Source organism: Cyanistes caeruleus, chromosome 5 (genome assembly GCF_971803275.1).
Source record: "Cyanistes caeruleus chromosome 5, bCyaCae1.hap1.1, whole genome shotgun sequence".
NCBI lineage: Eukaryota > Metazoa > Chordata > Aves > Passeriformes > Paridae > Cyanistes > Cyanistes caeruleus.
In genome coordinates this window covers 78,360,013-78,381,310 of record NC_141705.1, presented here as the reverse complement: position 1 = coordinate 78,381,310, position 21,298 = coordinate 78,360,013, and the positions used below count along the sequence as shown (strand labels likewise).

The 21,298-nt window shown below is 41.1% G+C and overlaps 2 protein-coding genes across 48 annotated transcripts in view; both read left to right on the top strand.

Moving 5' to 3' along the window:
- The window catches only part of BLTP1 (bridge-like lipid transfer protein family member 1), a 115,493-nt gene extending 105,047 nt beyond the window's left edge, over positions 1 to 10,446 (top strand). For 14 of the 42 annotated variants that reach the window (XM_086890541.1, XM_086890548.1, XM_086890577.1 and 11 more), the window contains 18 exons: positions 236 to 428; positions 2,327 to 2,488; positions 2,591 to 2,730; positions 2,894 to 3,095; positions 3,273 to 3,476; positions 3,592 to 3,771; positions 4,201 to 4,338; positions 4,600 to 4,860; positions 5,274 to 5,424; positions 5,706 to 5,863; positions 5,984 to 6,176; positions 6,373 to 6,590; positions 6,782 to 7,033; positions 7,586 to 7,789; positions 8,027 to 8,221; positions 8,656 to 8,790; positions 9,222 to 9,387; positions 9,732 to 10,446. In XM_086890541.1, the coding sequence (XP_086746667.1) occupies positions 236 to 428; positions 2,327 to 2,488; positions 2,591 to 2,730; positions 2,894 to 3,095; positions 3,273 to 3,476; positions 3,592 to 3,771; positions 4,201 to 4,338; positions 4,600 to 4,860; positions 5,274 to 5,424; positions 5,706 to 5,863; positions 5,984 to 6,176; positions 6,373 to 6,590; positions 6,782 to 7,033; positions 7,586 to 7,789; positions 8,027 to 8,221; positions 8,656 to 8,790; positions 9,222 to 9,387; positions 9,732 to 9,948 (3,369 nt within the window). In that variant the 3' untranslated portion in view covers positions 9,949 to 10,446. The remainder of the gene's footprint in view (positions 1 to 235; positions 429 to 2,326; positions 2,489 to 2,590; positions 2,731 to 2,893; positions 3,096 to 3,272; positions 3,477 to 3,591; positions 3,772 to 4,200; positions 4,339 to 4,599; positions 4,861 to 5,273; positions 5,425 to 5,705; positions 5,864 to 5,983; positions 6,177 to 6,372; positions 6,591 to 6,781; positions 7,034 to 7,585; positions 7,790 to 8,026; positions 8,222 to 8,655; positions 8,791 to 9,221; positions 9,388 to 9,731) is intronic. The other 28 variants (XM_086890586.1, XM_086890578.1, XM_086890584.1 and 25 more) reach the window with 3 other exon arrangements.
- An 83-nt stretch (positions 10,447 to 10,529) lies between these two features.
- Positions 10,530 to 19,027, top strand: ADAD1 (adenosine deaminase domain containing 1). 6 transcript variants are annotated; one of them, XM_023926550.2, is made up of 12 exons: positions 10,530 to 11,048; positions 11,351 to 11,590; positions 12,426 to 12,581; positions 13,000 to 13,167; positions 13,697 to 13,759; positions 14,251 to 14,373; positions 14,499 to 14,622; positions 14,781 to 14,951; positions 15,724 to 15,950; positions 16,453 to 16,690; positions 17,110 to 17,242; positions 17,375 to 19,027. In XM_023926550.2, exons 2-12 carry the CDS (start codon positions 11,404 to 11,406, stop codon positions 17,486 to 17,488), a joined length of 1,704 nt encoding a protein of 567 aa, XP_023782318.1. In that variant the 5' UTR covers positions 10,530 to 11,048; positions 11,351 to 11,403; the 3' UTR covers positions 17,489 to 19,027. The 6 variants fall into 6 exon arrangements, with proteins under 6 accessions (XP_023782318.1, XP_023782317.1, XP_086746745.1 ...); XM_023926549.2 differs by having other exon boundaries at positions 12,408 to 12,581; XM_086890619.1 differs by having other exon boundaries at positions 10,563 to 11,048; positions 12,432 to 12,581.
- Positions 19,028 to 21,298: the final 2,271 nt, after the last annotated feature.

The following is a 21,298-nucleotide window of genomic DNA, read 5'->3' as shown; positions in this document are numbered from 1 at the left end:
TCTGTGTTTTGTTGAATTTTTTTAATGATTTATTAATTTATCTATATTTAATTTTTTTACTGAGTTTTCAGTTCTTTTTGTGTATAGGATGTGAATTGGAATGTAGTGTACCTGGCAGTGACAGTTCTGTAAATAATGAGAAGAAATGAGTTTTAGAGGGAAGAAGTGACACCAAATGGCTGTACAGAAATTGAGTTCTTCGTGTGAAGTAACTTGATCTTGCTTTGCTTTCCAGTTGCACTACAACTCCAAGACTCTAAAGACTGAATCACCAAACACTTCTCGAGGATCCTCCTTGCCACGCACCCTTTCCAAAGAGTCCAAGCTGTATGGTATGAAAGATACTGCCACATCTCCTCCTCTCTCTAGCACTATCCACAGCAAGACTAACACCTTACTTCCTCCCCAACCCCCACCCATCCCATCAGGTACTTGTAGACAAACTTTCTGAACCTTTCATGGATATATTTTTCCTTGGTGTAATCTACTGCCTTTAGATCTGACTACACCTTCCCTGGAGCACTGTATTTATCCAGGCTTGACTTTACTGCACAAACCTGACCCCAGAAGCAAGAATACACTTGATAAAGCTGCATATTCAGACATTGCTTGAAACCAATCTCAGTAATATTTTTGTCACAGTCACTATATACCAGTGTTGGGCTGTCACTGCCTTCTCCCAGTTTTCACTTAACAAAAGAATGTCAGAAAGCAAAGGGTAAATATCTGTAAATATCTCTCCCATTGAAGGCCTTTAAATAGCCATGATTTGGAGTAAGAGGAGCTCTAATACAAGCTTTGTTTTGTCTCCAGTGACTCCTGTTTTCAAGCAGCAGGCTGTTGCTACCTCATGTCAGATCCAGAGGCATGTAGATCGCATCTCCAGTTTCTGAGACTTTGACTCTTCTCTCCTTTGGCATTTTAATATTGCTTTAAACACAAAGCCAAAATTTTGTCACAATTGATGATCAGGCAAAATGAATAACTGGAACTTGTGCTTGTGGGTTTTGCCTTATAAAATCACCAGAGATGCTGGGAGAGAACAGTGAAATGGGGATACCTTCCTCAATTCTCATGCTGTTGAACCATTAGCTCTTACTCCTTTAGGTGGCCATCTTCTTTACACAACACCAGATGTTGTGTAGTGGTTTATGCTACTTCACTTTTGTTCTCTAATCAATCTGCTTTCTAATCTTTGCCTTTAAATTCTTCCCACATTATGTCCAGGTACTGAGTCCTGCTGGTTGAATGTCTGTAAGCTCTGCATTTGGTGTGGAAATTGCACTTTGTATGATAACATAAATGCCTCCCCAGAATTAGAGATTTGGTTGTAATTGCTTCATTTCTTTAAAAGTTGTATTTCTATAAGTATTTATTAGTCCTGAGTGGTTTTGAAACACTCTTATTGTTGTTTATGGTATTTATTTTTTTTTAAAGTACTTTTCCTCTGGAAACCACTCCTCTGGAATGGAGACCAACTTGTATTCTCTTTGGTTTCCAGTAAAAGTAAGATAGGACAATGTAGTCAGAGACGTGAGGCAGAAACCTTTGCACAGAATGAAAAGTCAGTGCTTTTTTTTTTTTTTTCTAGCAAATGAAAGGATTTTTAATCTCTGTTATAGTAGTTAATTTTTATATTTTTCTTGGAGAATTTGAAATCTATGTCTGCATTGGTGTATATTCATTCTAATAGCTACATTGCATAGAGACAGTAAGTGAGCTGGTACTAATATCTTCCTTTCATGTTGATATTTTGATGAGCATGGATTCAAGACTTCTCTCACAAATTTACAAGAAAGTAACCTTTTTATTGGTTTATACTCTGGCTAGTTCCAAGCTTTCAAAAATTATGGTTTAGAATCTTTAGTCATTCTCTGCATAAATATAGTAGGACTTGCCATTTGCAAGTTTAATTTTTTGATGTATTTTCTTTATTTAAACTGACATTCTTTCCAGACTTGTGCATTTGTTTTTCCTAATACCATTTTCATTTCCAGTCAGCTGCAGTTACTTTGCACTGGGTATTTGCAGAAGAGCTGTCTGTTTTTGCTTTCAGTGCTATTTTCTAAAAAGTGAGGTGCTGACAATGACAACAGAGTGCTTGGTTGAGAACATGAGCAATGGAATTAATACAATGAAGCCTTACAGACTAATGGTTATTTTGGCAAAGTGAAAACTTAATGACTTAATTTCTTCTAGCAGACCTGATCTAGAGCTCTTCAGATGATAGAGAAAATTAGAGGGCACAGCTTGATAAGTTATGAAGCGTCTTCTAATGTTTATCAGTGGTATTACCTTAGACAAATATGTCTTTTCAATGTTGAAGCCAAAGGGAAAGGAAGTGGTGGAGTAAAAACTGCTAAACTCTACGCGTGGGTCGCGCTCCAGTCACTGCCAGAGGAGATGGTGATCAGCCCCTGCCTCCTGGACTTCCTGGAGAAAGCTCTTGAAACCATTCCCATCACACCCATTGAAAGGAATTACACAGGTCAGTTGCATCGTTGTATTCTGGCACTCTGCTTTTTTTTGGAATTGAGCTGCTTTTCCCTTCAAATTCCACGTTCTAATGAGTTCTTGTACTTGTTAAAAGCTGTTAGCTCCCAGGATGAAGACATGGGGCAGTTTGATATACAAGATCCCTTAGAAGAGTCCACAACATCCCTCGTATCATCCTCAACATCAGCATATTCCTCCTTCCCTGTAGATGTGGTGGTTTATGTACGAGTCCAGGTGAGGTTTTAACTCAACACTAGTCTTAACTAAGTCAACTAACTTAACTTTAACTTAACTAGTCAAGTTGTCTTTTAAACAATCCATGCTTCTAAGTTTGATTTTTAAAGAATAAAAACTCAAATGTCCCTTCTGAATGCTTTATTTTCTTTCTGCCTCTCAGCCCTCTCAAATCAAGTTCAGCTGCTTGCCGGTATCCAGAGTTGAATGTATGCTGAAGTTGCCTTCTCTGGATCTTGTTTTCTCTTCCAACCGAGGAGAACTGGAGACTTTAGGCACAACATACCCATCAGAAAGTGTGTCCATTGGTGGCAATACTTCACAGAGCAGCTCAAAGAATTCAGCTAGTAAATCTGGAGCACCAGGTAACATGTATATGAATGTTGATTCTATACACAGAATATTTAAGCTTTATTGCTGCTAGAGGGCATAATTTGAAGTGCATTTGGTCTGTTTAATACTGCTGTTAACATTCAGTATTATTTCATGTTTGAAAATGCTTTCAAAATCTGATTTTTTTGTCCCCAAAAAAATGACTCCAGGTTCATCGCCTGGCCTTGGCAGCCCTCTGGGCAGGACGAGGCACAGCAGCAGTCAGTCGGATCTGACGACTTCCAGCAGCAGCTCTTCAGGCCTGAGCTTTACTGCCTGCATGTCTGACTTCTCCCTTTATGTGTTCCATCCCTACGGAGCTGGAAAACAAAAATCAGCTGTTACCGTGCTAACCCCTGGATCGGGAGCCTTGGGTACGGAACCAGGTTTTGTTTGCTTTTATCAACATTATTCAGGTGTGGCACGGGTTTCTGAACTGCAGCTTTGAAAGGATCACAGAAGATGAAAATGTTTCCTTCCTGCTTCCAGGGAACGTGGATGAGGAGCCAACTTCGGTCACTGGCCGGAAGGATTCCTTGAGCATCAACCTGGAGTTTGTGAAAGTCAGCCTGTCACGGATCAGGCGTTCGGGAGGCTCCTCCTTTTTTGAGAGTCAGTCTGCGAGCAAAGCTACCAGCAAGATAGACACCACATTGATCAACATATCTGGTAAATGCTTCTTTCATTTTGATCCCAGCTAATTAGAGAGCTGCTGTTCCAGTGATGGACTTCACTCTTGGCAGCTTTTTTTTTTGTGTAAGATCTATGCACTTATTTTCTGCCCCTGCACATGGGACCCTGACTTCCTGGGCAAACAACAGGATGGTTGTGATTGATCTACCATTAAAATCTTCCCGTGAGGAGTCTCAGGCACATCCAACACAAGCAGGACTCAACATAATCTGTGTTCTTGGGTTCTAGCGTGTCTTTATGAAAGGCATTTTTATCTAATGTTGGGACTTGGAGAAACAGCAACACCTCAGTAGACTATTTTTTCATGATAGCCGAGACAATACTAGTAGGTGAAAGAGAATTTGACTTGGTTACCAAGACCTGTTATTACTGGGAATTTACAGCTGTGTGCATGTGCTTTTTCAGCTGTCTGTGACATAGGATCTGCTTCTTTCAAATACGACATGCGCCGCCTCAGTGAGATCCTGGCTTTTCCCAGGGCTTGGTACAGGAGAAGCATTGCCAGAAGGCTTTTCCTGGGTGATCAGACAATAAATCTGCCAGGTAGGAGACTGCTGCTTATCACAAAAACACTTGTTACACAAAGGGTTACAGTAGGAATTTTTAAAGTATTTATTAACCTTGTCATATTATTGAATAGATGTAAATATATTATGATTTACTCCATATACAGTCACTCAGAGATGTTTGATAGGAAATGAAATACATTTGGACACTCTCCCAGTTCTTCTTAGTATACACAAGGATGTGGTTAGACACAAATGAAATAGTTTTTCTTTATTTCCTGTGTTGCTTTTTCTCCAGTAGCATCAGGCCCTGGCACCCCAGATTCAATTGAAGGAGTAAGCCAGCACCTTTCTCCTGAATCCTCAAGGAAAGCATACTGTAGGACATGGGAGCAGCCCTGCCAGTCTGCTTCCTTCACTCACATGGCACAGTCACCCAATGTTTTCAGTGAGCACAGTGCCAGCAGCAGTATGTCACCTGGGACAGCATCTCACAGCCTCAAATCCCCAGCTGTCACAAGGTCCAGGAGCGTCTCTGACTCCTCAGTGCCTCAGAGAGGTGAGTAGATAATGACATTTTATTTTTTTTAACAAAGTATTTCCATCAGTTGAATGAAAGAAGTATGTCATTACCACTTGGAAAATATTCTTTTCCATAGTGCCTGGCACTGGGGAGTCAATGGCCCAGAGAAGGGAAAATGCCTAAAAGGGATGAATGAAAGTTGTTAGCATATTATCCATAAAATTTCACTATCTGTGTGTGTACAGTGAGTCAATTTCTATGACAACTAATGCAAATCCTCTAGTTCTCACTTATCTTCTCTCATGGTTTTATGCTCTTTAAATATTGTAATATTGTGCTTGGCAGTCCTTTTGTAATATTCACAATGGATATATTCTGCCAGATTTTCCTAGCATGTGGAATAATTTAAATTGAATTTTTTGTCTACTTTTTTTTTTTTTCCTGTTTAGATACTCTCTCAAAAACATCAACTCCATTTAATAAGTCTAACAAAGCTGGAAGCCAGCAAGGAACACCCTGGGAAACACTGGTTGTGTTTGCTATGAACCTAAAACAATTAAATGTTCAAATGAATATGAGCAATGTAATGGGCAATACTACGTAAGTATAAACTATGATCAAGCATTACTTTAACAACTGAGGGTGTTTTGGGGGCAAAAAGCCAATTTTTCCCCACAGACTGTTAACAGTCTGTTTCCTTTCAGCTTTAAAATCCTACCCTTTTCAGTTTTGAACTGAGAGTCCCCTCATGAATATTGTAGTTGCTTAATCCTGAAGTCACATATGCCTAAACCATGTTATTTACTGCTTTCCAGTAGATAATACTCAGTTTCTCTTTCGACAACCTGCAAAGTTGTTATCTATTTTCACCTCTGTTCTAGGTGGACCACCAGTGGTTTGAAAAGCCAGGGCCGTCTGTCTGTGGGAAGTAGCAGAGATCGGGAAATCAGCATGTCTGTGGGCTTGGGAAGATCCCAGCTTGACTCCAGAGGGGGAGTTGTTGGAGGTACCATAGATGTTAACACCCTGGAGATGGTGGGTAAGTTGGAAAGCCTCCTGCTGTTAGCATATGATCCAGTCAATAAAGGTGATATCACTGGAAAAATTGAGTTTGATCTCTTTAATTCTGTATTTCTGTATTGCCTTGGTTCTATTTCAGCTCATATTTCTGAACACCCAAACCAACAGCCCAATCATAAAATTGAAATCACTATGGGTTCTACTGAAGCACGTGTTGACTATATGGGATCCAGTATCCTAATGGGAATCTTCAGTAATGCTGATCTTAAACTGCAGGATGAATGGAAGATTAATCTGTATAATAATCTGGATTCGAGCATGACTGATAAAAGGTAATAATATTTTCTGTGTTTAAAATGTATGATGTTTGATAATGTCAAATGTCTTCTGTCCAGTACTGCTAACCAGCAATGTAAATGTCTGCTAAAATGCAGAGGGTTCATTGTTTGGTTATGTTTTTGGGGTTTTTTTTAGTTGTCAGTAGGAAATATATTAACTTCTGATTTTCTTGCTGTTTTTAATATCTAGTGAGATATTTGTCCATGGGGACTTGAAATGGGATATCTTCCAAGTGATGATTTCAAGGTCAACCACACCAGACCTGATAAAAATAGGAATGAAACTCCAGGAGTTCTTCACTCAGCAGTTTGATACAAGCAAGAGAGCTCTGTCCACCTGGGGGCCTGTTCCTTATCTCCCTCCAAAGACGATGGCAAACAACCTAGAGAAAACATCACACGAGCAATGTAAGCGCAACCCAAAACCAGTATGTTCCCCAAATTAAAATGTTTTAATTGCAAAAATTATCTAGGAGACAGTGTTAGTGAAATAGAGAAGAAGATATCTCTCATAATTCCATGTTTTACTAAAAATACAAATACAGAAATAATTGCTGGCATATCTTGCCTGAGATTTGTTGTTCATGTTTGCTTTGCAGTGTTGGATGCAGCCCATCATCGCCACTGGCCAGGAGTTCTGAAGGTGGTATCTGGGTGCCACATATCCCTTTTCCAGATGCCACTGCCCGAAGATGGGATGCAATTTGGAGGATCCATGAGCCTGCACGGGAACCATATGACCCTGGCTTGTTTTCATGGACCTAATTTCCGCTCAAAATCATGGGCCTTATTTCACCTGGAAGAACCCAATATTGCATTTTGGACTGAAGCCCAGAAAGTTTTGGAAGATGGTAATTTAAACTGTTTACTCATTTCTTCAATTTTCTTTAAATGAGTTTTTAATGATGTATTATTACATAAGAAGAAATCAAAGAAAAATTAATTTTCTTTGTCTGAATCAAGAATATTTCCCAAAAATATATCACTTATCTAAAAATAATCTGTTCCCTCCACATCTTTACCACAATTTGCTTTATCTCTGGAATAATGCAAAGTACATTTGAAAATGTACTGGATATGTTCCTGATGATGAGCGTATCAAGTGGATGCCTGGCTTTTTAATTATGTGTGCATATTTGTTCTTTCTAGCTCCATGATGAATTTTGATGATCTTATTGCTCATATTTGTCTTAATATTGTGAAACTTTATTGTCTGTGGTTACTGAGGATTTAATTTCTCTGTTGTTTGCAAGCTTTACACCAGCTTTTATTCCACTGGCACACTAATTATTCATATTAAATACATGTAGAAGAATGAGAGAAAATTCCCACTACTCTCACGAAGCTGCTTTTACCTTTTTTTTTTCCTCTCCCACCCCACGGTGCCCACACCTTCAATGCAGGTACCAGTGAACACTCCACGTACATTGTGCAAACCCTGGACTTTCATTTGGGCCATAACACCATGGTCACCAAGCCCTGTGGGGCCCTGGAAAGCCCCATGGCCACCATCACAAAGATAACGCGGCGCCGCCACGAAAATCCCCCCCATGGAGTTGCCAGTGTGAAGGAGTGGTTCAACTACGTGACAGCCACGAGGAACGAAGGTTTGAGTCGGGTTCATTCAGTCTGGGGATTGATCTGCTTGCAGATGGAGCTGTTTGAAAAGCTGCTAAATCTCAAGTGTATAAACAGCAGACTTGATTGACCTTTTCTAGCCATACTTTTGGGAGCAGAATAAAAGACAAAAATCTTCTCAGTAATCATACAGCAGCAGTTTTACAAGTGACTCTTCTTAATTTTTTTGCCTTGTCGTGATGTAACATGTCCCATTGTTCCTGTAGAGTTGAACCTGCTTCGGAATGTTGATGCCAACAACCCAGAGAGCAGCACGACAGTGAAAAGCTCAAGCTTGTTAAGTGGCTTCAGGGGTGGCTCCAGTTACAACCATGAAACTGAAACCATTTTTGCATTGCCAAGGATGCAGCTGGATTTTAAATCTATTCATGTTCAAGAGCCCCAGGAGCCTTCATTACAAGGTGCAGTAAAACATAATCAGTTATATTTTTTTTTGTCAAAAACTATTTCTCATCAATTAGGAGTTAAAGGCAAAGGTAGTGTGCTGATAAGAGGATTTAATCTGAGAATTGCTTCAGATCAGCAAGAAAAGATAACATTTTGTAGTAAAATGTAGAGGGAGTTATTTTGAGAGAGTGAAGATCTAGTGCAGACACTGGTCACTATAAAAGAAAACTTGCTAAGAGAAATTAATATGAACATTTCAGCTGCATTGGCTGTTTTCATAGGGTTGGTTTCCTTATATTTACTGAAATGTTAACTCTGGTCCTGCCTCTCAAGAGTTGCTGGTTCAATGAAAGAAATACTAGTTTTAAATGATCTGCATTCAAATTTTGGGAACTTTCAGACTTACTGTATGTACTTGTGTATTAATACTATTTTTATCTGACTATAGATACAAATGTTAAACCCAAGGTGGAATGCAGTGTAGTAACTGAATTTACAGACCACATCTGTGTGACTATGGATGCTGAACTGATCATGTTTCTGCATGACTTGGTGTCTGCTTACCTAAAAGAAAAAGAAAAAGGTGAGTTGTCATTCATGAAGTAACACTTGTCTGACAATCTGGCATTCATTTGACAATAAATACTATAACTTATAATCATGCTTTTATTTTGACACCTTATTTCTCTTCATAAGACAGTACAGGCAGATGAAAACTTCTAGAAAGCTTTATTGTTGATATTGCAATGCTTTCATCAGTGGATCCCTTTCAAGACATGGATTTTTCTGATTTTAGAATTATTTACTTTTCTACCTCAATATGTTCAGTTGCAGCATTTAAATCTGGCATGTCCATTCTTAAGCAATATATGGTCTTTTGCAGAAATTCTGGGAACATCAGGTAGTTCTCTTTTTGCTGAGACTTGTGCTTTTGTTTTATTTAAACTGTGTCCAGACAGAATCCAAGTGAGCTGCTCGTGACTGACTGGTGTTTCTCCTCTCTCCCCTTTGCAGCAATTTTTCCTCCTCGCATTTTGGCTGCTCGTCCAGGGCAGAAGAACTCTGTTGGTGTCCTTGAGGACAGCTCCACTGACAAAGAGGCAGAGGAAAGCATTACCTACACTACAGTTGACTGGAGGGAGTTTATGTGCAATACCTGGCATTTGGAACCCACGCTCAGGTAGGAAGCACCTTTAGCTGTAGCTTCTTTGGCAATGCATTAATTTTTGGATTGGAATTTATGCAGATTAAAGGCATTGTCAGAGGCTCTTCTGAATTAGGATGCAGTAAACTTAAACTCATTGATATCAGTCAGGTTTTTCACCTCCTTAAGCATACTCTTCCTTCGAGAGGATGCTCTATTGATCATCTTGAACATATCTGTCTAAATTGAGTTCAAAACAATGCCTAGATTTAAGATGGTCACAAGCAACACTGGCGAAAACGGATTTTTTTGTATATACAAATACCTGTTTCCTATATTTATATATTTGAGACTGAGGTGTCTATTTATTGCTTTTTTAGATTAATATCCTGGACTGGGAGAAAAATTGATCCTGTTGGTGTTGACTACATCCTCCAAAAGCTGGGCTTTCACCACGCAAGGACTACTATCCCTAAGTGGCTGCAGCGTGGTGTCATGGATCCTTTGGACAAAGTTTTGTCAGTCCTTATAAAGAAACTTGGTACTGCACTACAAGATGAAAAGGAAAAGAAAGGAAAAGACAAAGAAGAATATTAAAAGTACAATGTGACAACCCTAACTCCATTTGATTTTATCAAAGTGTTTTATTATATTTTAAGAACTTAAATATGGTTTAAAGAGAAACCTAACAGCTTTTTGCTACTCTATTTAAAACTTACATTGTGAGTAACTGTTTACTGTGGTACTTGATACCATTCTGTATTTGAAGTTATTGCATGATTATGATGATGATGATGACCAATGTATATTCTGGGAAGGAATAGCTGGAACACTGTAAATCTGCTCCTCAGCGTCCATTTTATGATGTGCAATATGATCCTGCATCTTTACAATACTTGCAGATTAACTGTGAATTTTCTTAAAATTTTACTTGCCATAACACAAACCCCTTGTTGATGTGACCAGTAATTGATTTGTCAATGTAGACTGGTGTAAATTATATATATATATATAACTTATGAAACTGTGATTGCCTTAGTGCTAAAAATCATGAAGTTTATTACACTTGTAATAAAATTTAACTACTGTACAGGACCCATTTTTGTATTGATCAAGGAGGCTGAACAACAAGAAGAGAGTGTAACTTTGCAGAGTGTGATTTAAGTGAGGTGAAGCCCAGAGGCCAGGGGCTCGGGAAGCAGCCGCAAGGCGGGAAGCGCCGCCACGACCAAGAAGCGGGGACGCGGCGCTTTCGCTGGGATGGGGGAAGCGGCTGCTCCCGGTCAGTGCTTCCCCGGCTTCGGCTGCCGCCCCTGCCCGCTGGGAGCGGCCCGAGAAGGCGAGCAGGGGGCTGAGAAGCGCTATGGAAGCCGAGCCGGCCGCATAGGGACAAAAGCGGGCGGCGGCCTCCCTGCTCCAGCTGCTCCCTCGGCTCCTCCCTCAGCCGCAGCTGCGGCTTCGCGCCTCGGCCGCGCCCCTCAGCAAAGGGCGGGAAGGGCTCTGAGGGGCTGGCCCCGGCTCTGAAGGCCCGGCGGGCAGAGGCGTCAGGGCTGCTCGGCTCTCGGAGGCCATCGCCTCAGGGCGGCTCGCAGCTCCCCGGCTCCTCCACCCTCGTGTGGCCTCGGGCGTGCTCCGCCTGCCCGCGGGGTGTGAGCGCTGAGGAGCCCTCCACAGCAGGACGAGCGCAGCAGGTGCAGGTAATGAACCCTTCAACTCCAGCGTCAGCTCTTTCTGGAAACTGGAGAGGGATGAGCTTCGCTGCTTGGGGTCCCCTCACTCCCTCAAGAGTGGCTTGAGGAGTTGGTGTGTTCTCCGAGGGGCAGAGCCGCGTTCCGCATGAGGGAATGTGGTTTTAATAAAAGGGAGAGGTGGCCGCCCTGCGGGAAAGGACACCGGGTCTGGCTTCTGCCCCAGCCCTGGGTGAGTTGTTCCTGGTGTTCTTGTGAAATAGCTTGACCTAAGAGAACTGCAGTGGGTTTGGGTTTTTTTATTTTTGCAGGGTGTCTTTACTACTGTCAGCCTTGGTGCTGAGTTTCCTTAGGTCGGTCGGAAATGGCGAGCAGCAATGGCTGCTTTGAGGGTGCAGCGATGTTCACCTTCAACCTTGCACCTGAGAAGATTTTACCACCCGAGGTTCTCGGACAGCCAATTTCAAAGGATCTCTCCGAGCCTGTGACTGCAAGGCTGAATCCACCACTTTCTATGAGGTGCAGTGAACCCGGGGTGATGAAAAATGCAGGTATAGTTCGCAGTTTATACACCGGGATTGGCTATTGATGCTGCCAAAAGTAACTTTGCTTTTTCTTATCTAACTTTGCTGTATTTTGTTACATGACTTCTTTAGCATCTCCTTAAGCTTGTCCCTCCTCTTCTAAAGTCTTTTTGTGCTGGAAGTTTGTTACCCATTTGCTGTAGGGTGACCTGTGGAGTCTGCAGCATTACCTAATTATAAAGTTTAAGTTAAACATTAAAAGTACTGCAGATTGACAAAATACAGAATATGTTCTGCTGCATGAATTTTCATAAATAACGTCGTGTAGGGTTTTAATTGCAGTTTGAGGTGTCCCAGGATGTATTTTGAATTGTGTCACTTTGAAGTAGTTGTGTTGAGGTTAAGGCACTTAAAAAGTGAGGATTTATTTTAGTTCTTGGCTGGGAAGTGGTTGTGCTTGGGTATATCACACCCCTGAAGCTGATGATTTTATCCATCCAGTGGTTACTGAAACTCTTAAAGTGTCTTAAAACAGTGAGTCCCACTGCTGCACAGCTTTGTGTGGAAAAAACTCGGGTTCCACTGTGTGATATTTTTTTTAATACCTGTCTGTGTTCAGAGATTACTGGATTTACTACAAGTAAAAGTAAAGTAAAACTGGTGCTTTTAAAATAGGATGTACACACCATTTTGGAATTGCTGTTGTTGCTAATGTAGGGTTCAGTACAAAGCAGTAATGCTCTACAGTAAACTTTGGTTTGCTTTTTAAGAAGCATCTAAAAAGCATCTATTACAAGCTCTCTCTTTCATTGTGAGTTCAGTTCTCTCCTTAATTTTGTTTAAGGACCTTTTCTTTTTAAAGGAGCAGACGACACCACATTTTCAGCCCTTCCCTCACAGAAAGACCTGGATTTGATTGAAAGATACAAACAGGGAGTAATAAACCCAGTGTCTGCCTTGCATCTGTTTGCCAAAATACACCACCTGCAGCTCGAATTGAAAGAAACGAGTGTGGCAGGTAAATACTTCTGCTACCAAATTCAGTAGTATTTGCTTATCCTCGAGGTTATCTGAGTTGATTTGATGGTGGTGATGCAGCTGAAACCTTTTACTGCTGATTGCACTATCCCCACATATGTTGGAGTTTGGCTGCCCTTTTGTTGCCTTCATAGCTGTTTCTTGTGATGAGGTGCTACAGAAGTGGATCAGGTGAATTTTGTTTAATTACTGCTGTTACCAGAACTTTGTGAAGACTGCTTGAAGCAAAAGCCAGCAAAATTTTTTGGGGAGGTGAGGGGTAAGAGCTGTACTTTGCCAGAATTGCCTTTTTATCTTGTGTTTGTTCTAGGAATTAGTATAAGGATGTAAAGCCATGGATGACGTGCCTTAAAATAATTTAACTGATTGCATCTGCTTTTTTTCCTTCTCCTTTAAAGGCGATGTCATAAGGCCTTATTTTGCCTTTTGTGCTGTGATAAATGGTGTTTGCTACAAGACTGGGCTGGGAAAGAACAAGAAGGAATCGAAGTTAAATGCAGCTAAACTGGCTCTTGCTGAGCTACTTAACTTGGAAAGTACAGGGGAAAAGTCTTTTGAAGATTCAGGTAAATATTGTAACAACACCTAATTGAACCTTGAAATGGTTGGCTTAACAGTGTCCTATGCAAAATATCTGTGGTTTTATTAAATCAGTATCAGCCTCTGTCAGGTTTTTTGAATCCTTGGGGAAAAGCTGTAGTTTGGTTCTGAAACTTTTTTATTTTTGTCATTTTTGTTTTAACAAATACATAGATAGCTGATGCCAGGAATACTAAAGGAATTAATTTGTTGCTGTGGCACTTGATTTGCTACTCATTAGGTACAGCAACATGAAGTACATCTCAAGTGGGTTTGAGTTTTGATGACTAAAAGGGTTCCCCACTGAGATACTGCTTTCAACAGAGATCAGTTGCCATAATATTTTATCTTCTTTTGAGTTTTGCTGTCTTGAACGTTGGAAGCTTACAAGGACTTTAGAATCAGAAAATAAAATTAATAGAGAATTAGAAAGTTCGACTTGATGGAAATAGTGTGAAATTCATGCTTAGAAATGAGGAATGTCCATCCCACTGTAAAATGTTGTTAAATTCTTAGATTTTCCCTGTGTTCCTGCTGAGCTTCGATCTCCAGCAAACTCTGCTTGTGTTTCAAGGACTGGTAAGGAATGGTCTTATTTTTTCCTCTGTTGGTTCAAATTGCCCAGCAAATAGTTTATTTTTTAAATTTTTCATCTTTTAATACATTGTGATCTCTATGTTGTTACTGTGGTTTTAAATGTTTTTGAAGGCTTGAAGAACTAGTATTACTAGGCTGGTTCTACAAAAGGACAGTTCAGTAAATTGCTTGGATTCAGTAAATTGATTGAATTTCTATCACCAGTCCAGAATAGAAATAGAAACAGGATTCTCTGTCCTTGCTTGAGCAAGTGTAGAGTAGGTGATCGAACTTGGGCTATAGCTGTTGTTAATATGATGGATGATAAAAGCATCAAGGTGTTCTTGAGCTTTATTTAATCCTGAGAATCTTCAGAATCCTGAAAGTACATGTGGTTGTGCTTACACCATGCATTCAGGGTTATAATTTGGCAAGTCTCTTTTGTTCACCTACCTGTGAATTTGTGTCTTGATGGATTCTGTTGTTTCATTTAGGAGGAGAACATATCTATCAAAAGTTCTCACAAATGCTTGAGGAAGTGTTCAACCGCCTGACTGCCCAACACACTGAGTACCAAAGCTGTGGCAGTTCCCTGGCTGCCTTCATCATTGAAAAGGGCAAGTCTGGTTTGACTGTCAATTTTGGGGAGTGGGAAACCTGTTCCCACAGAGCACTGAGAGCGTGGGAGCAGCTTGGTGGGCGCAGCCAGGCCAGGTGACCCTACCGCCGTCTCTGGTTTTAGGTGGGCAGCATGAAGTGGTAGCTCTGGGCACAGGAGAATGCAACTACAGCCGGCGCTTCGAGTCCTGTGGGAGGCTCCTGCACGACAGCCATGCCATTGTCACTGCCAGGCGTTCCCTGCTCAGGTGAGAATGTCCCTGCAAATCCTTCCCTTGCAGACAGTTTGTTGCAGTTTTACTTCTGCAATTGAATTTTATGGCTGTATGAACTGATAAATAATACATAATAATGTAAATGTCTATCTACATTGCATTGTGTAAAATATAATTTATTTTTCTTCTAGGTATTTGTACAGGCATCTTTTGCTGTTCTATAACAAAAATCCAGCCAAGGCAGAGAGATCCATATTTTGCACAGTACCAGACTCGAAGCTGCTTACCTTCAAGCAAAATATAACCCTCTCTCTCTACATGAACCAGCTTCCTAAAGGAACTGCTCAGTTAAAATCAGAGGTGTAAGTATTGTGGCATTTCCCAAGATAGAGAGAAGATGAATTATTATCTCATTTTGGGAATATTAACGTACAAGGTAGTAGTGATAAATATGAGATACAGCTCAATGTGATGATACAAAAACGTCTGCAGGGGTTATAGGATGAGCTTTTGTTTATTACAGACAATAACCTGTTAACCCCCTTCCCAGGGTACTGTTAAAATATATTAAATCATGAATTTAACCACTGAGCAAGTGGGTGTAGTGACTCAATGCCATCCTGTGCACTACAAGATTGGAGTACAAAAAGCCTTGAGTTGAAACAAAAGGCTCTGCTTTGATGTCTTACCCCTTTGTAACTAAGGGGAAAAACTGTTCTGGTTCAGAACAACCAGTGGTTTGTCTCCCTTATGTGTTGTATCTTGTAGTTTAAATATTTTGAATCACAGTGTGAGGTACGTTTTAAAGGAGATTTTAAGAACCTTACAGCTGTTTTTTCACAAGTAACTTCTGTTAGAGTAGACAGAAAGTGACAGCTTGTTTGCAGCTGATCTTTTTAATGTGTGCACAACTGGTGGCTAAGATTAGATCAAGTGGCTGTTTCCTATTTAAATACTGATTTCAGTATTCTAGGCACTCAGTCTGGTATTTCTAAGAATTGCAGACACTGAAGATAATACAAGGCCTAGATCTACTGATGATTATTTTTTGAGAAACAGCATTGAGATGCCACTTGCTGTGATCTCTGCTCAGAATGCTTTCTCACTGAAATCCATGCTCTTGTCCTGCCGTAGGCATCTCGGTCCTCAGTCTCTGTCTGCTTACGAAGCCAGTGAAGAGCTGAGCCTGCACGTTGCTCTGGAAGGCAGGATTTACCTGGCTGTTTGCTGTCCCCCCAAGACTGTCAGAGTGAGCAGCATGTCAGCTGGTGACAAGCTGACCAAGTGGGAGGTGGTTGGTCTTCAGGGAGCCTTGCTGAGCCACTTCATCGAGCCCGTGTACATCAGCAACATTCTTGTGGGTACGTTCAGTGCAAGGTCCAGGTGGGGTTGGGGTGGTTGGTGTGTTTTCATATTACAGTTGGATTGCATTTTATAGAGTATGAACTTAGCCACAAACTCCTTAAAGAATTCGAGAGTTTTTCCTTGAGATGCAGTGGACCAGAGTGTATTTATTTGGTAGGCAGTCAGAAATGCTGTTGGATGTGTGGTAATCTGGGAAAACTCCTCGGCGTATTTTTATTTTGAAAGGTTGAAGTTTTGTTTTAGTGGTGTCTTCTGCAGGGAACATAAAGAGTTGGTGAAAAACAGTGGTTCAAGAAAAGCATCCAATGAAAATAATAGTGCCTCTGGAGAAGAAAGTGGGAAATAATTTTTGTTCTGTGGATCTTGGAACTGATCTTTGCAAACATGAGTTTTACGTGAAAAAACCGACAATAATAGATTAAGAACGCAGAAATGTCTGAATTTTTAGCTTCTTAATTTGATGTACTTGTATGTGACTGATCTTGTCCTGTTTACTAGGAAGTGGAACTTGTAAGGATACAAAAGGACTGGACATAACCATAAAGCAGCGTCTTGATGATGAACTTATTTCAAAGCTTCCCGTGCCTTACCTGGTTAACAGATCTCATATTTACTTGGTGAAAGCTGCACTGCCAGTCCAAACAGATTTGAACCAGTGGTCACTTAGCTTGAATTGGACATTGTCAGATGCATCCCTGGAAGTTGTGGATGGATTAAGCGGGAAAACCACTGAAAGGTCCACATTTATCTTCATTTTGTTGGAAATAATGGGTTTGTGCTGGTTTATTGGGAGTATTCAGCTCTTAACCATGAGAGAAGTTCTCTCCTGTGTTAGCTGAAAGCATCCTGTAATTAGATGAAGTTTTAGAGATCTCGTAAGTTCACAGTGAGATACCAAGACACCAAACAAAGCAGTTCTCTGATTGGAGATATCTGTAGTCCATTGCCTTTAGTATTAAAAATGTTTTCGCTTTCACAATGCATACAACTAATTAGGATTCTAATTGAGGTGGATTCTAATTGAGATGAATTCCAGTGTGACGGCATTCACAGAGTGTTAGGAGGGAGGGAAAAAGCCCCTGTAACGATCAGAGCAGTCTCCCTGTAGCGAGTTTGTTCCCGAGTTCCATCCCTGTTTCCCCGCTCTGCCCGCAGCTCCCCGTTCCGCAGCGGCACCTGCCTGGCCAGCCGCCTGTGCAAGGCCGCCATGTTCAGCCGCTTCAGGATGCTCGCCGGGGAAGCAGGACGGGGTGATCTGCTCCAGTTTGCAACATACCACGAGGCAAAGGTGAGCTGGCACAGGGAGAGGTGTCATTTTTTACAGTGTTCATGCTTATTACCTGTTTGGTGGTAAAGAACGCAGATCTCTGTAACCGTAATTCTTGAGATTTTTCAAGGTTCTTCCTTTTTCTTTTTTTAGATTAAATCTCAGTTGTACCAAGAAGCTAAGAGCTTGCTGCAGAGCTACTTAGAGCAACACAGCTATGGATCATGGATTGTGAAGTCTCCACATATTGAACAGTTCAGTGATTGATGGCGTTGGATTGAATGTTAAGTCGGTTTGAACGATCTGTTTCAGTAAATATAGTTCTGAGTAGTAAAATGTTAAGTTCGTAGTTACAGGAAGAAAACAATTCCAGTACTGCTTCTTGTCAGTTTAAATGCGGTTATTAACCACCTGTAACAGTTCTGTCTTTTCCTAAAATGGATGTTTTCTCATAGGTGGGAGTATCCAAGAGCTTTGTAAATCTTTGTTCTGCTTTGCCCACCAATGGTTCCTCATTTCAGCTCACTGACCCCAACTCCTACAAATCCCCGCCCTGTGGAGTTAACATGGTTTTTTTCCTGATAGTTTCAGGACTTCTGTATATTGATTTCTTACTCTTTGTGCCTTTCTCTTAACTTTAAATAAGAAAAAGAATTCAGTAAGAGATGTATTTCATTTCTTTAAAGAACTAGCATACCTCTGTGAGAGGTTTTCAGGAAAGAAACAAAGAAACGGGCAGTCTGTGCTTTATCTGTAGGTATCCGTCCTTTGCTTGAGAGTTTTGTTCAGTGTCAGTTTGCCAAGTGGCTTATAGTTTATGTTGTTTGTGCTAGAAGAGTTAAAAAATAATTTTTGTACTTAGGAATATGAAACCTGGAATTTCTGTTGAATTGAGCTGTTACTCAACTGTTGTGTGACAATCACTGGTTCTGGTAGTGGGTTTAAAGCATTATGCAGGCATCAAAGCTGTAAATAAGAAAATAATGCAGTGTAGTAGAAAAGTCACCAGAAACAAGGGTTTTTCAGCTTTTGTGGTTTGCCTCAAACCCTATCAATGTTAATGCTCTTGGATGAGTTGGACTCCTGCACCCTCAGCTGACTTCATTGCTGCACTGACAAGTCCTTGTGAAATTGTCTGCATACGCAGTAACTGGAAAATGGTGCCTGTCACGAGGGAATTTACTTCCAAGCATTTGAAAGTAAGGACTTGACTTCCAAGGGTTGTTCTGGTAAGAACACAGTAGCATTTGGGAGGGTGTTGTTAAGTGCCATGTTTGGAGTTGGTGTGGTGGTGCGAACACTGGTGCGTTCAAGCTAGACAGTACACTTGGATTATGTTCCATGATTTCTGTAAATCATGCAAGAGTGGGGAGTTATGCAGTGTTCTCGTACATCAGGAATTGTGAGCATAGTGCTGTAGTCATGTTTAACCTTCTTAGTGTTAGAGGAGTCACAAAGAAGTTCCTCCTCCTGGTATTTGTTTTTTTCCTTAATCTGTTCTTCCAGCTGATATGCAGAGTCTTCTGTGGGGATAAACTTAGGCTGATTTACAAGTTGTTGAAACTCACTGACTCGGTCCTTGACCTTGTTTTTTGACTAATGTGCTCTCTTGTTTTCTATTAGTGTCCCTTAACTTTGTGGGGTTGTGTGGTGGTGTTTGTTTTATTGTGGCACATGTTCCACAGACTGCTTGTTCCATGTAATGTTTTCTAAGAATGCTCAGTAATGGCTGTTGTATTCCAGGCTAGAGCACAGTGTTGCCTTTTTGCAGGGGTGTTAAAAGTTCAATAAAGGTCCTTGACAATGTGTTAGCCTTGCCTGCATACACACAGATGCTGGGAAGTGATACACCTGTCAAATCTGACATTCACATTGCATACCACATGTGTGTTTGCACTCCATGCACTTCTGGATTTTTGTGTTTTGTGTGGACTTAGTCTTCTGCTGAGGTATCGGCACCAAGGTGTTTCCTGTAGTTGACCCGGAAGCCTTAAATATTTTCAAGTACTGAGCTTTTTCTGTGTGCTTCAGGCATTTTATTAATTGAACAGCAAACTGAAATTCATGGAACTTAGACTCTGCCTTAAAAAGCGAGAGGTTTGTTAGTGAGAAGGATGTGTCTGGCTGGACGTGATCGCTGTGTCCTTGAGCAATAAGTTGATGGCACCAGTGTAGGTCTGCTTCTTTTATCTGGATTGTTCCTTGATTAAGTATTGGCATATGCAGCATGCATTAAGCTAGTAAATGGGGGAAGGATGGAGATGTTGTGTCCACATTTTTCCTTGGCTACATCAGTAATCCCAAAACCTATGATCCTACAAGCTTGAGAGAGGCAAGAGAGCTGCAGTTCTAGTGCTGAGGCTGAAGCTGTGTTCCCAGCAGGTCCATGCACATGGAGCAGGTGTGCATCCTACAGATGTGGCACGAAGCAGACAGAGGCAGGTGAGCACCAGCAGCAGCCTGTGGGCTGAGCTCAGCCTGTCCCCTCCCTGCTTGAGAAGAACTCAACTCCAGGGGGAAGACTGGACGTACATATGGATATGGGTGGTGTGTGGGGCTGTTCTTTCCACTTGCTGGAGCTCTGCCTGACTCACACAGGTGGAGTGACACACAGTGACCTTTGGGAATGCTATTTCCCAATTCTGTGCCCCCACTGAGACTCTCCAAACCACATGCTGGTCTCTCTACTTCCCTGTTTCTCCCTTCAGCTCCCTTTTGCAGTGGGATGGAGAGGAAAATTTGAAGCAGAAAGGCAAAAGCCACGGAGTTTGAGATAAGAACAATTTACTGGAAACAACAGTGGTTCACATGGGGGGAAAAAAACCCCAATAATTAATAGACAGTAGTGGACAGCACCCTCCACCATTTTCTGAACCAGAAGGAACTCCTCCCTGGAAGAGGATCCCTTTCCTCCATCCCTGGTAATGATGTAAGGTGATACAGAATGACCTCTGTATCTTAGCTCTGCCCTCTCCTGGATACTGCAGAAACTTAACCGTATCCTGGGTGGAACCAGAACATTATTCATCCTTCTTACATATGAACACAGGTCCCATTTCCATAGTCAGTGGCTCTCCCTCTAAGATGCCAGTTGAGTTAATTTAGTCCATCATTTGGGTTCTATCCATCCTAGATTTACACACAATACTGACAGTATTGTACAGTTCAGCATTACAGACTGCTCTCACCCAGAAATCAAATCCTATTCAGGTACAAATTGTGTTTCCCCATCTCTGCATTGGCCACCCCATCTGCCTCTGGGTTTTGGGGCAAAAACAATCCCACAGATGTGGTTTTGCCTCTGCTTGAGGCAGGACTAATCCACTGAATAATGTTGTCATGCATTGTATCGTGTCATACCACGTCTCAGACTTCATATGTACAAATGTCAGATGCCTGTCACATAAATGTCACATGCCACATACCATGTCATATTCATGTCATGGCACATGCCATACATCTTCATTTTATACTAGAGCTGTGCAATCAAGCAGGAGAAGGCAGCTCAGGAAATCAAATTTTATAATTATTTTAAGGGGTTCTGTGGGTTTTTTTCCAACTTAAAGGGAGAAGGTATGTCTAGTAAAGTTCACCTTGTTATGCATTTTTTGGATGCTTTTAACAACATCCTTTAAAGATGTCTTTTAAAGCTTGGAAAAATACAGAAGCTGATCCTGCAGATGATGTTTAAGAAATTGGACCTATCTATAATTAGATGTAGATTTGACAGATATAACTGTGTGTAGCACAAGCACCTTCCTCACACCTCAACTAGCTATTTGTGTCAGCAGTCTTTATACAAGTATTGCTGTGAAAAAATGTCTTGAACTTCTTGCTGGAGGTGCTACATGGGGAACAAGGCAGCCTGAATATGTTTTGAAAATCCACAGCAGATCATGGCTACTGTGCAAAAGTGCAAAAGTGATGTGATCCCCAAAACTAGAGCCAGAACAGGCAAAGTCCTTTCCTTGAGTGTAAACCTGCAGCTGTCTCAGAATAGCCCAACTCCAAAGCAGTTTGTACAGAGCAAATGCCAAAAAAAGTGTGTGTAATTTCACATTGCTTGTGTTTGTGACG

Coding starts and splice junctions, on each gene's coding strand:
- ADAD1 (XM_023926549.2), top strand. CDS start 11,404: ATGGCGAGCAGCAATGGCTGCTTTGAGGGTGCAGCGATGTTCACCTTC. Junction 12,582..12,999: donor GAAAGAAACGAGTGTGGCAG/GTAAATACTTCT, acceptor TCTCCTTTAAAG/GCGATGTCATAAGGCCTTAT. Junction 14,374..14,498: donor TGCCTTCATCATTGAAAAGG/GCAAGTCTGGTT, acceptor CTCTGGTTTTAG/GTGGGCAGCATGAAGTGGTA.